Raw genomic sequence first — 17,283 nt, 5'->3', positions numbered from 1 at the left:
CCTCTTCAGTCACTGTGTAATCGTATTTTAGGGCTCAGTGCACCTGTGGCTACCGTGTTGGACAGCGTAGATACGTAATATTTCTGTCACCGCAGCCAGGTCTGTTGGGCGGCACCACTCTGGACTGTGGGAGAACTCTGCCTTTAAAATCCGAGAAAAAAAAAAAAAATCCGAGAAGACCCCTCCACTGCTCCCAACCACCTTGACTGAGTCAAACGACAGACTTGCCCCTTCCTGTGGGGATGGTTGGACTTCCAAATGAGACTGGTTTGGGTATTCAGTAAGAGTAACTCTATAGGAGCATTTACAGGAAAAATGATTTTTTAAAGATTTATTATTATTATTTAAAGATTTTATTTATTCATGAGAAACAGAGAGAGGCAGAGACATAGGCAGAGGGATAAGCAGGCTCCCCATGAGGAGCCTGATGTGGGACTAGATCCCAGGACCCCTGGATCATGACCTGAACCAAAGGCAGATGCTCAACTGCTGAGCCACCCAGGCGTCCTGATTTATTATTATTTTTTTAAAGAGCATGCACGAGGGAGGGGCAGACAGGGAGGGGCAGTCTCAAGCAGACTCCCTGCTGAGCGTGGACCCCCCACCCACACACACACTCAGGGCTCTATCCCATGATCCTGAGGTCATGACTTGAGCCGAAATCAAGAGTTGGATGCTCAACCGACTGAGCCACCCAGGCACTCAGGAAAAAATATTCTTACAAAAAAAAACAAAACAAAAAACATTCTTACATTTTCTGGTAGTACTTCATAGGTTGAATAAAGGCAGCAGGTGATTGGGTCAAAGGATAACAGTGTTTTTTGTTGCGCACCTGCTGTGTCCCTGGGTTTCGTTCTAAACACTTCCCAGAGCTCACTCTCCTGGTCTTCAAGATTAACCCCATGAGAGGTGTCTACATGGTCTTCCTTTTTCACTTGAGGCGGTGGGGGCACAGAGAGGTTATGTAACCTGGCCCAGGGTCACACAGCTGAGTTGTCGAACGAGGGGTTGAACCCGGGCCGTGTACCATCCATGGCCTCTCAATCCCGCAAGTGGCACCAGGAAATCCAGAATGCTCCCGCTGTGAGGGGACTAGGGAGCTGGTCAGGATAGTGTAGGAAACACACTCCACATACACCTAAGAGGCTGCGTCAGGCTCTTAGCAGATGCTAACGAGTGTTCTGTAGGGTGGGCAGAGTAAGAATAAAACAGCTTCTCCAAAGAAAGTCATGGTAGTTGACACTGTGTTGGGGAGAGAGCTAATCTTTCAGATCAGGGGTTGGCCAACGAGGGCCCATGGGCTACGTCCAACCTGCCCTTTCTGTTAATAAAACCTTATTAGAGCACAGCAGCGCACGTTTGTTCTATGTATCGTCCGTGGCTGCTTCCTCCTTATACTTGCAGAGCTGGGGAGGTCACACGACCCACAAGAGGTAAAAGTTGTTTTGTAGCCCTTGATGGGAAAAGTGTGCACACCCTGGGCTGGATCCCGTTCTCTGAGCATTTCCATATCGCCTCTTCTGTTAGCAGTGCTGCGTTTGTGGCCCTGAGGAATGGCCCCACGTTGTCCTGATTCAGTAGGTTCATTGCTGTTCGTAAATGTGTGAAGCCCTGGATGTATAGCACATACACCTGAATTGGTGCTGGCAGTAAAGTTGGCAATACAGCGACCTTCCAGTCCCCTTGGTTGACTGCCCTGACTGCCCTACCAGTGTGACTTCTGATGGGTGACCTAGCTCTCTGTGTGCCTGGACCCATCCACTCCCGCTCTTCTGTCTGTGACTGCCCTCATGCACACACTAGGCATTCACTCAATGCTGTTGTCTCCCCCCCCCCTACTTTTTTTTAAGATTTTATTTATTCATGAGAGAGGCAGAGACACTTGCAGAGGGAGAAGCAGGCTCCCTGCAAGGATCCCAATGCGGGACTCGATCCTGGGATCCCAGGATCACGCCCTGAGCCGAAGGCAGACGCTCAACCGCTGAGCCACCCGGGTGCCCCCAGATGCTCTTTAAGATCATGGCAGAGTGAGCTAAGACGGCAAATATTACAATTCCTCATTCTTCATATACTGTATCCTATTATGAAGTTAGCATAAATCAAATTTCTCCAAAATGTATCTGCCAGACATTTTAAGAATCCCCCCTTCCTTTCTTCCTTCTGATTATGAAAGGTATGCAGAAACCCTATAGACAGCCCTGACCACAAGGGGAGTCTCCCTCACGATCCCCACCACCCAGAGGGAGCCGCTGAAAAGTCTTCTTTCACCTTATTTTTGTGCCATTGAAAATGACCCTTTGCATCGCATTTTGTGGTTCTATGTGGTTCTACATCATAGTCCATCATCGTGATGCACTTGGTTTCCTGAACTGTTCCCTTTCTCCTGGGCATTGAGGTTGTTTCCAACTGTTTGCTATTATAAATAAAACATAATGACCGTCTTTGTCGCGGGATCTCCATCTGCATCGTGGGTGTTTCCCTTGGGATCAGATTCTCGGAAGTGCCGCTACTGAATTAAAGACTGTTAGCATAGTTAAAGCGTAAGCGACGGGCGCCCCAAGAAGGGGTTGTATCATCTCTGACTTCACTTCCTTCTGGACCCCGGGCAAGATTGCCCTGGTTCTTACAGTCCTATGGCAAAGACGTCGTGTTCAGAGGCTCAGTGTTAAAGCAGTGAGTGAAGACGGCGGGCAAGCAGGAGCACTTGACAGTGATCTGTTTGGTGACCTGACACTTCTCTTAGGAACTTGACCGTTTTTCCTAGGGTGAGTTCGGTTTTGAGTGCTTAGATACTTGCCTACAGACGTTCTTTGGGTCCCTTCCTATAAACCAGCAGAGTTTTCAAACTCAGATGGCTGGAGGTTTGGATACCCCAGGGCCCTGACACCTACTGTCCTCCCTCCGGAACGTCCTTCCCACGGGACTCACTGTGTTTATGCAGGGCTCACACAGATGTGGTTGGATTGTAGAGGCCTGGGCGACCGCCAGGTCCCTGCCTCCACCCCCACTTTACGCCCTGGGGAGTCCTTCCACTCTTTATTGCTACCCTGAATGGAATTTTATGTATTCGTGTGTTTACTGTCTGTCTCTGAAAGCCCCAGAACAGGATTCTCATCTGTTTGAGTAGCTCTTATGCCTAGGGCCGGGTGCATGCAGGACTGCAGATGGTGCCACAGCGATTGGTGTCACAGTGCACACATTCATGTACAGCCACTAGCCATACCCCCCTCCCCTATTTTGGTGTTTGAGTATAATGCGCTTCGGGGCGTGGGGAGAGCACGGAGAGGGAGCCTGTGACATCCGGAGGAAATGTGGGCCTGAGGAGCAGTGCCGTGGTGCTTGGTCTTTACTTGTCACATTGGTTGCGCGTGGGAATCCGAACCCGAGGCCGCTGCGGACCCCTCCCTGGGTCACAGAGCAGCAGCACAGGGTCCCTGCAAAGCCACGGGGCCGGACGGGTGCCCAGACTGGCTTGTGCCTTCAAAGGCAAATGTGGTTAAGTAAAACACCTGGCTTACGGCCTTTACTCGGGCAGATGTTAAACTCGGGGTTATGTGTCGACCCCAGTCCCCCACCCCCACCCCATCCCACCATGTGGCACAGAAATACTCCCAAATGTTCGTGATGATGTGTTGTGGGATATGTCACTTTGTCGACAGGAACACTCTTAACTATGAAGGATTGCATGTGGTCGCTTTCCTGTGCTTTGGAGGGTTGTCTTTGCCATGGGCCCGGCCACCTTGTCTGGACACGGACACGCAGGTGAGGACCGGGCCTTGTCTTTTCCTTCTCCAGGTCCAGTACGTACCGCTCCAAGGGCTTTGATGTCACCGTGAAGTACACGCAAGGGAGCTGGACCGGCTTCGTCGGGGAGGACTTTGTCACCATCCCCAAAGGCTTCAACAGCTCCTTCCTTGTCAACATTGCCACTATCTTTGAGTCCGAGAATTTCTTTCTGCCTGGGATCAAATGGAATGGGATACTTGGACTCGCATATGCTGCTCTGGCCAAGGTAAGGCCAGTCTGTGGATCTAAGTAAATCGAAGGTGGGACGAGTCAAACCGGTCATCAGACGGGCGGCAGGTGGGTCCCGGCTGTTGGGAGACGGTCAGTCAGTGAGAGTCGTGTGGTGGAGACAGACCGTGGTCACACAGTTAATTACGTGTCTAGGCATCGTTAAAATTTAAGGTAAAGGGTGCAGTTCTTTGAACCTTCCTGCCAAGATATACCCGTAGCCTTCCCTTTTTTTTTCCGCTGGTCTTTGTTTTTGCTAATTTTACTTCTGTAGTTTAAAAAATGTTAACAAATTCTGAATCGCTTTAATTTTGGTGTTTAGGAGCTTTTCTGAGGGGAGGATTAAAAAAAGAAAACACATTTATTAAATTCGTATATTTGCATGAAGACATGGAGCCTGTAGGTGGCCCTGGAACCTCGGCCAGGGAGGCATCCCACTGGGGGTTGGGGGAAGGAGCATTGTGCTGCCTTCCTGTGGTTGCGGACACCCCAGAGAGCCACCTGGAGCCTCACCAGGTGGAGGAAGGGTTCTGAACATGCATCCTGGGGACCCCCAGCCATTGGCCCAGGAAGCACCAGGGGGAAAGCAGGGGAGCCCTCTCTCTCATCAGCATCAGAACCTGCACCGATGGCCCAGATAGAGTCTCCAAACAGGTGTGCTCAGGCCAACCCAAAGGAAGTGACGTCGGTGTGCCTGAGCGGGGAGGCCAGCTTGCTCGCAGGCTGGGGAATTTCCACCAGGAAGGGAGCCCGAGGCACGCAGATTGGATACCAGGGTGTGCCCTGGGCTCAGGCTGGACACACTTGAGCAGAGCAATAGGCAGTCACACACCCCCCTCCCCCACTCCCCGTGGCGGTGCACTTTGCCCTCTCGTTGTTCAGAGCTTGACTTGGAGCCAGAACAAGTGTGGAACAGACAGAAGCAGGACTGCAGGAGCCGCAGCCCCAGTGCCAGCAGAGCCCCCCGGGGGCGCTGTGGGGGTCCGGGAGGAAAGGCCTGTCTTCTCTGCCCGCCGGGATGTTCATCCCGGCCTGGGCTCACTAGTAAACGGTGCAGGGGGCGAGGTGGGGAGGGGGTGTTCCCTGACCCCGTGGCTTCTCAAGGAGAAAGGGCCCGTGAGGACATCCTAGGATGTTGGCTCCCGGGGTTCTCATAGCCTCCCCGGGGCGGGGGAGCGACTTGTGAGGCCACGCTGTCCCGTCTCAGGACGCTGCAGGCTGAGGGGCAGAGGGGTTTACCCTCCTCGCCCAGAGCCTGTCTGCAGAGCCCGGGGGGTCCAGGGGCCCCTTTTCTTCTCAGTTCCATGGGGTGAGCTTCATATGGAATTTCATATGAAGCATGTTCTATCCTAATAAACTACATTCCTTAGTATCGACCGGGCGACCGAGGGCACATTTTGTTACCTGACTTTGACAGTGAAAGGTGTGCGCGTGATTGGTTTTATGCTGACCGTTGGGAAGATGGGAGAATAAAACTGGATTGCCCGCGACTGTGATAATACAGATAATAAGCTTCCTTGCAAATATTGACTTGAGAGTCCCCGGGGGTGTCCGGACTTGCCACGTGGCCTCCTTGTGTACAGAATTCTGACATGACGGCAATCGGCTTCCCATCCCGGGTTTGAGGACAAAGTCACAGGATGGGTCGGATGCGGCGCCGGGGCCGGAAACAGGCCCAGCGGGGCAGGGTGGCCTGGTGGCCCGGAGCCGTTTTAGAAATAGGCCAACCGAGCACACAGTGGTGGCCGCAGCGAGGGGCGGCCCCTGGTCAGTCCTGATGCTTCCCGCCGAGGATGCGCCTCAGACCCTGCCCTCTGGGGTCTCTCTCACCGGGGGGCCTGGGAGCCACTGCACACCTCCGAGTCGGGCTCTCTGGGGCTGACCCTGGCACCTGGATGTTCTTAAAGCTCAAGAGGGATCCCGTGGGACAGTCGTCCTGAGGATGACAATGGATCCCTTATAGTGAGCCAGGCCCTGTTCCAAGGCCTCTGTGTGTATTGGCCCATTGCGACCCCGGAGCAGCTCTGGGAGGCTACTGTTTCCCCATTTTGCAGATAAAGAAACAAAGGAACGAGTCACACGGTGAGCAAGTGGTAGGGCCAGAATTCAGTCGCAGGCGGGTGGCCAGAAGAACGCCAGGCGGGGTCAGCACCACACCCGGCCCACTTCGGGAGGGGGGCTCTGTCTCTGTCGTCCACCCTGATGCCAGGCGTGCTGCACGTGTCACAGACAGGAACTGTGCCGAATCCTGCTTGAGATTCGACGGAAGCAGGAGGAGGCGGCCAGACACAACTGAGCTAAATAAATGGGACAATTTGCGTTTGCTGAAGGGCGGGGCTCTTACTCCCTCCAGAATTACAGTTTTGATTCTTACAGCTAGTAAATAGTGGTTCCTGAGACTGACCGTTGGTGGTCAGAATCTGCCGACGGCGTCTGTGCCACCACAAGTAAGTTTCCGTCAGGAATCAACAACTCAAGAGTGCTTGGTATCCCCTAGGGGTCACAGTGAAAATCTGTGCTCAGGTCCCTGCCCTGCCCTCGGGTCCACCAGCCCTGGAGGCCCACCCCCCAGCTCAGAGCTGCTCGCACACCACGCCTCTTCCTTTGGGTTCCTTTGAGTCCCTGGGACATGGGGGCGCCCCGAGTGAGTGCTGGCTCCACGGAAGGGAGGCACGGGCCACTTCGGTCCACTGAGCGGTGCAGCGAGGAATCCAGGCTCTTAAACCCCCAGGGGTGCAGGACTGTCCTTCCCTTCTGCTTCCCTGCTCACCAGAGTTCAGCGGGGCCTGGGGTCTGAGAGGTCTCGTGCTCAAGACCTGTGGTTGGTGTAGCGGACAGCCACGGCCGGGAGACGTGAAGAACGTTCTCTGAAGCCACGAAGGCCGCTCCCAGAGACAGTTCTCTCCTTACTTACTCAGGCTGAGGTGCGAGTCCACTGCCCATGTCGGTGACCCACTTGCACACCTCGTCGCATCAGGGTGAGAGATGCGACGACATCCTAATAGCTCTAGAAATACTGTCTTGTGTTTGCGTGTCAGCCTCGCGCAGCATCCACGCGGATCTTCTCTCTACCGTTCCAATTTTAGAAATACTATCTTATTTTTACAACAGAGCCGTACAGACAGGGAAAATAACTGCGTTGTAGGAAGAAGGTCTGTTGTAGGCTTCTGCGTTACTGTCCTTGATCAGAAGCTTGTGTGTGGTTGAGCCACGAAAAAAATTAAACGCAAAGAGAAACCGTTTTGTACCTCAGGCCCGGCATCTCCCTGGGGTCACTCCTCGTCTACACCGCGAGTCACGGGGCTGCTGTCCTTGTTTCTCCTACAGCCATCCAGTTCCCTGGAGACGTTCTTTGATTCTCTAGTGGCGCAGGCGAAGATCCCCAACGTCTTCTCCATGCAGATGTGCGGGGCGGGGCTGCCCGTAGCTGGATCTGGTACCAACGGAGGTAGTCTTGTGGGTATCTTTTAGTCTTCAAGGGGGAAAAAAAAAATCACAATTTAATCGGGCAGTTTTTCTGTTTTATTAACACCCTGGTGGAAGAATTAGACATAGAAGCATACTTAAGTACTGTGGAATTTGGATAACCCTCCTTTTACGACATTTAAAAAAAAATGGCTAAAATTAGGTCTTATTTTTATCTTTCCTAATTATCCTGCCACCCACAAGATGATTCTCATGGCTTCTTCAAATTCCATTAGAGCATTTTGAAATTTTTCCTTTGAAGGGTAACTTTTTTGATGGGTGGAGGAGGAGGGGCAATGAGGAATGAGGAACAGTAGGGGCTACTGAGGCAGGTGAGCCTCACTCGGGGTTGACCCGCTGGTGGAGGGTAATGCCGGTGGTTTCCTAAACTGGATGGGGAGACGGGGACACCTGTGTGTCCTTTCTCTGCACGTGCACTCACAGCAGGAAGTTTTCTAGTGAACACATGGATTGAAGGCATCAGCACTGTGCATGTGCTGTAGCCTGAGTGTCCCCTCTCGATGGACTCTGTGCCCAAATGTTCTAAACCAGGAGGTAACAGGGACAGGAAGGGCCCTTCAGAGCGGGTGCTGACAATCCCCTAATCATCCAACTGTGAGAAGCAAATACTGTTACTGGCATTTGCCTACAGTACACCCAATCTTAATACCTGATTTGCCCCCTTTTCAGGATAGAGGACAGCCTAGGATTCGTGGGGTGAGGTTTTATAGTGTTGCAACATGAAGTTTTGATGAGGGCAGCGCATCTGTTCTGCTTTCCGTGCAGATGCGTGAGGTTATAAGTCCTCCTAAGTCTTCCGAAGAACTAAATTATTGTGGGTCAATGTGGCTCATCATTTTACCTCATTTGTTTGGGGGCGAATCTCGGTATTGGAAGGCTAGAATTGTATGTACCTCCTTTACATGAGGGAAACCACCAGAGCCTCTTGATTACATGAGGGCATAATATTGTTCAACCCTGGGGTACGTGGCCCTCAGACGTTCCCTGTTTAATTTTCAAGCATGTGTGTTGTGTAACATCATCCCAATGGGAAGGTACTGATTCCGGCGAGGCTCTACCCTTCTGATTGTATGCTTCTCTGTGTATGTAACCTGCTGATGTGCCTCCGTATATTTAGTCTCTTAGACCCGTCAATATTTTTCTTCTCAGGTCCTGGGTGGAATTGAACCGAGTTTGTACAAAGGAGACATCTGGTATACCCCTATTAAGGAGGAGTGGTATTATCAGATAGAAATTCTGAAGTTGGAAATTGGAGGCCAGAGTCTGAATCTGGACTGCAGAGAGGTATTTACCCTTGTGATGTCTTTGTGTCTCGGTACCTGGGTCACTTTTTAATACTACAGCGGGGACCTGGATAGGAAATTAGAAGGTACAGGGGCGCCTGGGTGGTGCAGCCGGTTTAGCATCTGATTCTCGGTTTTGGCTCAGGTCGTGATCTCCGGGTATTGGGGTTGAGCCCCACATGGGGCTCCACAGTCAGCGGGGAGTCTGCTTGGATTCTCTTCTTTCTTTGCCCGCCTCCCCCGCTCCATGCACACTCACTCTTTCTCTAAAATAAATACATTAAAAAAAAAAAAAGAAAATTTGGAAGTACACTACATTGTAAGACAAATGAAAGATTCATCACACTAGTTATAGGGCCGTGATAATGATGAACTCCTCCTTCCAGAAAATTTGCTTCCTTCTAGTCACTTGGCTTCATAGGGAGAAATTAGCATAAGATGGTATGTGTGAAGAGCACCATTTCATTGTTCATCTGGGCCTGATGGTTCCTGGAGATGGACTAAGCAGGTTTTCATCGGTGCAAGGGAAAGAACAGGGACTAGAAAAAAAACAAATGAAACCCAAAATGAGTCACCAGCTTTATCCTCCATTCATCCCCCTGCCTCTCAGCTCTCACTCCAGGACAACTGATGCTCTGAGGAGCGGCGTGTCCTGACTGCCCTGACTGTCCTCTGACAGGAGCAGACGTGCAGAGCTGAGGCGTCGAGTCATATAGGAACCCCGTTCTCACCCTATATACATCTGGCTTATTTGTGGTCATAACAGCATTATGATGAGGCCAGCTTGAGGGAGTCCGTCTCCTACAACATCTGCAGGATGGTTTATAAAAACTGCCAGCATTTCATTCTGTTCCTTTCTCATGAACCATCCCCTTGTACCACGGTTCCCATACACACAGATGCTTCTGTGAAACCCATCAGAGCTCCAGGGAGCAGTGCTCCTTCCCTCTGGGGTGCTCCCTCCCACTGCAGTGGTTTCCAGTCCTAAGACCATGAAGCTGGGTTTATCATCAGAGGCACTTACTTTCCATTACAGAATCCAGGGGTCGAATCAAAGGGGAGGTCCTGTAACACGACACAAACTCTGTGTGCTGATTTTGTAGGATTTGTATAATGGTAATTAGTGTTGTCATTTTGATCTGGAAAGACAAATGGCTCTTCCCCCTTCTGCTCTTGGGGGATCCTCGACAAGGACATCTGGGCACCTCCAAAACGAGGAGGTTTCTGCATGGGGAGAGCTGTCGATTTTGGTCATGTCACTTCCCTTTCCTCTGTTTCCTTATCTGGGAAGCGAGAACGTTGGGCTAGATCCAAGGTCTGAGAAGACACTGTGGGTTTAGCCAGGAGTGAGGTACCCTGGCTGTGGCTGCGTATGGCAGACCCACAGTGACAGCAGGCTGGTATCCCATGTCATGTCGCTCACGCGCCTTTTCCCCACCAACTCTCCTCTGTTCTAGTATAACGCAGACAAGGCCATCGTGGATAGCGGTACCACTCTTCTGCGCCTGCCCCAGAAGGTGTTCAATGCGGTGGTTGAAGCCGTAGCCCGCACGTCTCTGGTGAGTCCTCAGGGTGCTCGTCAACTTCGGAGAACACCACCGGGTTATGGCCACATCCGGGGGGAGTACTGCTGTGTATTCTCATAGTCTTCATCTGAGCATTTTGAGGAGTTGAATTTTTTTTTTTTTTAACTATTACTTACTAAGTTCACAGTCTTACTTTTAACTAGCACAGAATTTCTTCACATTAACCTCAGGGGACTTGAATCTGAAGGTGTCATGCTGTTTAGTATTTCAAATAACAGTGTCGTGGATGTAGTACTGTTTTTTTTTTTAATCTGGAAAAAAAGCCACTTGGTAATGTTCTATATTAAATAGTGAACCAGGAATACATTTGTGGTCTTTAAAACAAAACACATGAACTAGAAAATCGTACTTTTTTTTTTTTTTTGGTTTTCATCCAAGCCGTGCTGGGGTTTTAATTCTTCTGTAAAAGAATGTGATTCTTTTTACAGAAGACAAAGGTCAATCAGCCAGTGTAGTAATTATTAAAATCACGCTCAAGGGCAACATGCGTTTTGGAGAACAGGCTGACAGTATTCCAGTATGGCCCCAACTTTCCAGTTGGTTCGGGGCAAAAGGTGGACCAGAGTTATTGATGGAGAAGAACACAGCTTCAGGGATCTGGTGGACTTGAATGTAGACTGGTTTCTGCTCTTTCCTAGCTGGGTGCCTGGGGTGGGCTTCGGGCACTCCGAGTATCCACGTTCTCATCGCGGGGCTGTCGGGAGGGCTGGGGTAGGGTGCACCCCACACGGTGGTGCCCCCGAAGAGAAGCATCTCATGTCCCAACCACGGTGCTGCTGCTGTTTGTTTGAACGTGAGACAAACATCCCTCTCAGCTTCTTGGGTGTTTTCATAAGCGTCTGTCTGTACAGGGCCACCCTTGCAAGGTCACCAAAACCACTGTCTCCTCCTGTCCAAAGTCTCAATCCTGGTCCTAACGCGGGGCTGACTGCCCCACTACTCCACTGGCCGAAATCAAAGAATGATGGGAAAATGCACAGCGGCTGCTCTGTTACAGGTTCCAAGCAGAAGCATGGGAGGGAGGAGGGGGTTTTTGGTTGTCCTGAGCCAAACTTAAGAAGTCTGCAACTGCCCTGGGAAGAGCAGCAGGCAAATCAAGAGAATGGCGAGTGGTGGCGAAAAAGCAGCAGCACAGAGGCCCTTTCTGAGCTTGAAAGGACTCCAAGGCAGCAGTGGTCAAAAGCCAGAGTCAAGCTCTGATCTTGTCTCATATCTGCTGAATCAGAAAAAAACGGCAAGTAAAGTTTTTAGTGCCCTAAATTCAGAATGCTGGCTGAAAAATCAGACCACGCTTAAAATACGAAGCCATATGCTGATCTCCTTCAGTAGTGAAAATGTCCTCAGCAGACCTGACACGAGCATCTTGGGGCTGAGTATTCTGGGCTGTACGTGTGTCAGGACCATCCGCAGGAATGCTCAAGGCGAGCGTGTGAGCCCCGCACGCCCGTGGGCTGCCCTGCCTCTGCGCAGCCCGTGACTCCAGCCCCGGTGGGAGCTGGGTGAGCCCCCCGGGGGGCATCGCAGCCCCTGGTTAGCGGCGGCTGACTTTGTGAGAAGGCCACGAGGGAGAAGACATGAGATCGCAGGATTTGTTGGCCTTGTCTAAAATTATCCTCGCATTTCTGAGCGTGTGTCGGGAAGAGGAGGACCCGAGAAGGCTCTCTGTCTTGGGCAGGGAGAGCGCAGCCAGTGTGGACTGGGTCCCTGCCTGGACCAAAGACGGGCCTGGTCTTTTTCTCCTGTGGTGGAGGAGAGTTTCTTTCTAGTTAAGGGAATGACTGGCTTCGGGGAGGTAGATGCAGTGCAAATGTTGGGCTCTGTCTCCTGGTCCGGTTTGTTCAGATGGGATTTCAGGAATGCATGATTTATAGGTCTGTATCTTGAAATGGGCCTTGTGGGGAGTTCTGGGTATAGCAACCTCGGCTCCCCCTCTTCATAGCTGTAGCCCCCTTGTGTTCAGACCACTGCTCCCCTATCTTTAAAATCAGATGCAGGATGACACCTGCTTCTGACTCTAAACTCTGTGATCTGAGGGTCAAAACTGTCCCCCAATGACATGTGGCTTAGCCTCCAGGGAGGCCCTTAGATGCACAGACATCTCTTTGGAGGCAGGTCCCCCATCTGATTGGGAGCTGTGCCCCTTAGTTGAGTTACCGGGGCCCCTCGGCCTGATCCTTCATCTGCAAATTAGAGCTGTGCCTGGGCACTGATTGGGGGCTCCCTGCCCTGGGTGCAGGCCCAGCCACCCTCACCTTAGCCCATCCTCAGGTCCAGCAAATGACTGCCCCATCCTTATCAACTCATCTGGCAAGGGATTTTGCCCTCTGATAAATATGGTTCAAATCAACGTAACTTTTTCAAAAAGTAAAGATATATTAACGCCTTTAATATATTAAAGATATATTAACAAATTTTACTAACTGGTCACTAACAGTTTCCATTATGGATGTTCCATGCAATGGATGAAAAACCCCAAGGCATTTTCTCCCCATTGTCTGGCCCAGGAGGGTGGGAGGGTAGGCGGGCTCGCAGCTGCCATATGTGGTCCTGCAGCACGGGGCACCCAGAGTTCGTCCAGTGACCCCTGGTTTTCTCAGTTCTTGCCCTGCTTGGTCTCCGCACCATCCCTGCTTGCCTGTCTTACCTTTTCTCCACTTTCATAGCAGCCTCCTTCCTGACTTCCCATCCCTGCGCCCTCTTCATGGGTGTCTCCTTTGCTGGCCTGATCCAGGGTGGGTCCTAGGCCCCACTCGTCTTCCTGTATTCTCTCGGAAGGGATCCCACCCGAGCCACATCATCACTTCCCATCCGCCCATCAGTGACTCCAGGGTGCGCCTGGCTAGACAGGAGTTTAGACTCATCTGGTGGGTATGCAAGTCCCACTTGGACTCCAGAGTCACACCCGCTTGCCGCAAAGCTCAGATCTCTGACAAATGATTTCTGATGAAGACACCAAGGCCATGAAGATACCCTCGGACCCTCAGCTCCTGCTCCTTCCTATTGGTACACCAGCCCCCCCAGCTGCCATCTGTTTTATCCAGTGAGGCAGCTTCCATGCTCTGCCCGCCCTCCCTCAGTCTCATCTCCTACCACCTCTGGCCCTTAGCTCAGCTTCCTAGGGATGTTCTCTTGACTGTCACCCCTTATTCCGGGTACTTCTCTCCTACCCTGCCCTGTCCCAAGCTCTCCTTGCCCCGCCCCATCCCATGCTCCCCTAACTCCCCCCATCCCCTGCTCTCCTAGCCCTGCCCCTGCTCCCCTAGCCCCGCCCCATCCCCTGCTCTCCTAGCCCTGCCCCAGCTCCTCTAGTCTTGCCCGGTCCCTGCTCTCCTAGCTCACATAAGCTGCAGGATAGGACTGCTCCAGAACCTTCCCTCACCCTGGTGAGATGGCGGGAGTTATTTGTAGTTAACTTGGCACCTTTGAGACTAGTGGGCATGTGCAGGAGGCATCACCTGTCCTGGGATTCGGTAGACCTGTGACCTGAGGCTCAGGTGGGCGCGCTTGTGTTCTTGGCTGTTCGTTTTCCCCACAGATGTTTCCCGAGCTTCTCCTGCGGGCGAGGTGTCAGACCTGTAAGCTCTAAGACAATACAACCCACGTCCTTAGAGGTCCTGAGACAACGCGATCTCTGGCCTTAGAGGACTCAGATGCTAGTGTGCGAAAGAGAACAGAAGCAGTTACACCCCTGACTGTGGAGCTGTAACTGCTACGAGCAGAAGGACCTGGGGGACAGAGCTACGTGTGGGGTGGGTTTCCTGGAAGGTGGCATCTGAGCTGATGCCTAGAGAAAGAGAAGGATGTTCCAGAAGAGCAGAGAGCCCCACCCCCCAGGGCTCAGTACCAGGAGGAAGAGTGCTGCGCTCCTAATTCAAAGGAGAGGTGATGCCCAAGAGGGCCGGAGGGCCCCATGTAGGATGTGTTCCGTCTTCTAAAGGGTCATTGCGCAGTACTGAGACCCTGGGCGGACTGCAGCACCTCTGTGTGCTCTGGTTTCCTCAACTATGAAGAAGATGGGGGGGTCAGGGGGTGATGTTACTGCACCCACAGGGCTTCTGGAGAAGCAACTGGGGCAGCAGAGGGCTCCCAGCCCGACCCGACACCCGTAGATGCTCTCCGTGCCCGGGGAGCTGAATAGCTAAGGATTTGTCATCCCCGTTCCCCTTCCCGAGGCCGGCTGCCTCGGCCCCACCGTCCGAGGGAAACACTGCTCACTGCTGCAGGCATCTGGCACGGGATGAGGGGGGCCGGGAGCTGTTTCCTGTTGATGCGCCAGACTAGTCATGCTTTCTCACGTGATCTCGTTTTGTCCAGATTCCAGAATTCTCTGATGGTTTCTGGACTGGGTCCCAGCTGGCTTGCTGGACGAATTCGGAGACACCTTGGTCTTACTTCCCTAAAATCTCCATCTACCTGAGAGACGAGAACTCCAGCCAGTCGTTCCGCATAACCATCCTGCCTCAGGTATGAACGGGGACCTGTGCGTCCCTCCCTAAACACGCGACACCCAGAAGTAATAAGGTGCTTCGTGGGTACTGCGCCTGGGTGGGTACCGCATCTCCGCTAGGTGTCGATGGCCACATGACGCCGTGTAACAAATGGCCACAAACCCAGGCGGCCCTCATCAGCTCTTGAGTCCGGGCAGATGTGCTCCTCTCGGGAGGCTGGTTGACACGTCTGGTCAGCTGGTGGCCCACCAGCCCTCTAGGGTGGCCTTGCTCATGGCGAGGCCGCTTGGCAGTGGAACGATGGGGCCGCTGACTCCCACCTTGGGGGACACGTCCCCTGCACCGCGGGCCACCCTGTCCTGCACTGTGCACCCTCCTGGGGCGGAGGCATCCCAGGTTCCCCGGGCTGGGGAGGTGGACCCACCTGCCAGCAGAAGGGGCTGGCCGCACAGTCACATCCCAAGGGCCTGACAGCACAGGAGGCCAAGAATTGAGGACATTTGTGCAACATCCACCGTGGCACCAAAGTATGTTCTTTTATTTATTTATTTTTAAAGATTTTATGTATTTATTCATGAGAGACAGAAACAGATAGAGAAGCCATGGGGGAAGCAGGTTCCCTGCGGAGTAGGAGCCCAATGCGGGACTCGATCCCAGGACCTGAGCTGAAGGCAGATGCTTAGCCGCTTAGCCACCCAGGGGCTCCAGGATATGTTGTTTTAAAGAGGAGCCTAAAACTGGACCTTCAGAGAGAGGAAGACGTCCTTTTGTTTTCCACGTTCAGTACATCATTGGTGCCTCCCTGCTCGGCCACGCTTCTCGCCTCCCCCCACGTTCCCGAGGCTCCGGCTCAGGTCCCCCTCAGGGACGTCCAGGTGGGCGCCATGTAGTCCAGTCCTCTCCTCACTGCCCTTAGTACCGTGGCAGCCTGCGGCCTCCTGTCCCTGCTGTGAGCCAGCACTGAGCCCGGCTAACTGCGTACACGTGCCCTTTCCCTGAGGGCCCTCCCCCCGCCCCCGAGCCTCGGGGGACCCTTCCCCGGCCTCCAGCCTGCCTCCTGCTGTGCCCCTGACCCTCCACTCACTGGGTCAGCGTCCTCCTGGGCTTCGTGCTCGCTCTGCTGCCCTGACCTTTGCTTGTGCCACCCCCAGCCTGAATGCCCTCTCCTCCGCACGCCCTCTGCATATCCAGATTCTTCCCATCCTTCAACATCCAACCCAAACAACCCCTCTTTTGTTGAACGTCTGCTGAGCAGAATAACCCATTTGTGAGCCCGCCCTTCAGACGGGTAACGCGTGTCTGCTCACCCGGTGTGCAGTCATCCCTCGAGGGGGTGTTTTGTGCTGTTGCCTTTTTCATTTGACTTCTGTTTTTGTTTTTTGTTTTTTTTTTTAAAGCACATACACACACACACTTAGAGCTCTTTCTCGGTTACATTAATTCCTTGAAGATGAGAACCCTGAGATCGAAGGTCCTTGCTCCTTCTCTGGCATGAGCGCACAGTGGAGGCCAGTGTGTAATCATTGTTTGTTTGGGTTTTTTTAAGATTTTAAAAATTTGTTTATTCATGAGAGAGACAGAGATATAAGCAGAGGGAGAAGCAGGCTCCCTGCGGGGACCCCGATGTGGGACTTGATCCCAGGACCCCGGATCACACCCTGAGCTGAAGGCAGACGCTCAACCACTGAGCCACCTAGGCACCCTCACTGGTTTCTTTCTTTTTTTTTTTTTTTTTTTCTGAACACAAAGATCAATGTGTCTTTGTTATGATTTGGTGACTTTGGGATAAAGGGGATGGAATTGGGCGACAGGGAAGGAGGAGTACTTTCAGGAGAAAAAAGGAAGTGCTACTACCACCTTTCCCCTTGTCCACTTCCTACGTGGGGACACGTGCCCTCCAGGAAGGGCAGGTTCCTGGGGAAGGTTGCTTGAGAGGCTCAGGAGAAACAGGGCTGGACAGAGGATGCCCGCACACCCCGAGAACCCGAGGCTTGAGTTTCATGCTCATTTCCGCCCCTGACGCATGCTGTAACTCTGAGCAGATCACTGAGCCCTTTCTCCGTCTGTCCCTTTAACCATAAAGGGAGAAATCCTAATACTTGCCAAAGACATTTTCCCTGCATACAGCGATATGTTCTCTGCATCTTTAAAATAATTTATTTTTATGATTAAATTTTGGTGGGTCGAACAGCACGACGTGGACATTATTTCCTCAGTGTGGTTCGTAACTAAAGTCGAAGCCTCACTTCGGGACAGAGATGAGCATGTAATTGTAAATAAATGGCAGGGGGGCTGGTTGGCAGACTCGGGAACTCAGGAGAAGCAGAAGAAAACACAGGCATTTGGGGGGAAATCTGTTCCATCCGGGGCAGCTAATAGCCCCCAGGGTGGGAAGGTCGCTGGGGGCTTAGCAGCTGGTCCCAGGACCCAGCACGGCCGAGTGTGGAAATACAGTGCGGGGCTTTG

General features: G+C 52.5%; 1 protein-coding gene across 1 annotated transcript in view; it reads left to right on the top strand.

Moving 5' to 3' along the window:
- Positions 1-17,283, top strand: part of BACE2 (beta-secretase 2) — an 84,696-nt gene that overhangs the window by 44,726 nt on the left and 22,687 nt on the right. The window contains exons 3-7 of the mRNA XM_041735123.1: positions 3,796-4,012; positions 7,342-7,470; positions 8,650-8,784; positions 10,241-10,342; positions 14,684-14,833. Coding sequence (XP_041591057.1) covers positions 3,796-4,012; positions 7,342-7,470; positions 8,650-8,784; positions 10,241-10,342; positions 14,684-14,833 — 733 coding nt within the window. The remainder of the gene's footprint in view (positions 1-3,795; positions 4,013-7,341; positions 7,471-8,649; positions 8,785-10,240; positions 10,343-14,683; positions 14,834-17,283) is intronic.

Source organism: Vulpes lagopus, chromosome 20 (assembly GCF_018345385.1).
Source record: "Vulpes lagopus strain Blue_001 chromosome 20, ASM1834538v1, whole genome shotgun sequence".
Classification (NCBI taxonomy): domain Eukaryota; kingdom Metazoa; phylum Chordata; class Mammalia; order Carnivora; family Canidae; genus Vulpes; species Vulpes lagopus.
Note: the sequence above shows the minus strand (reverse complement) of the source record. Positions and strands in the feature narration are given on the sequence as shown.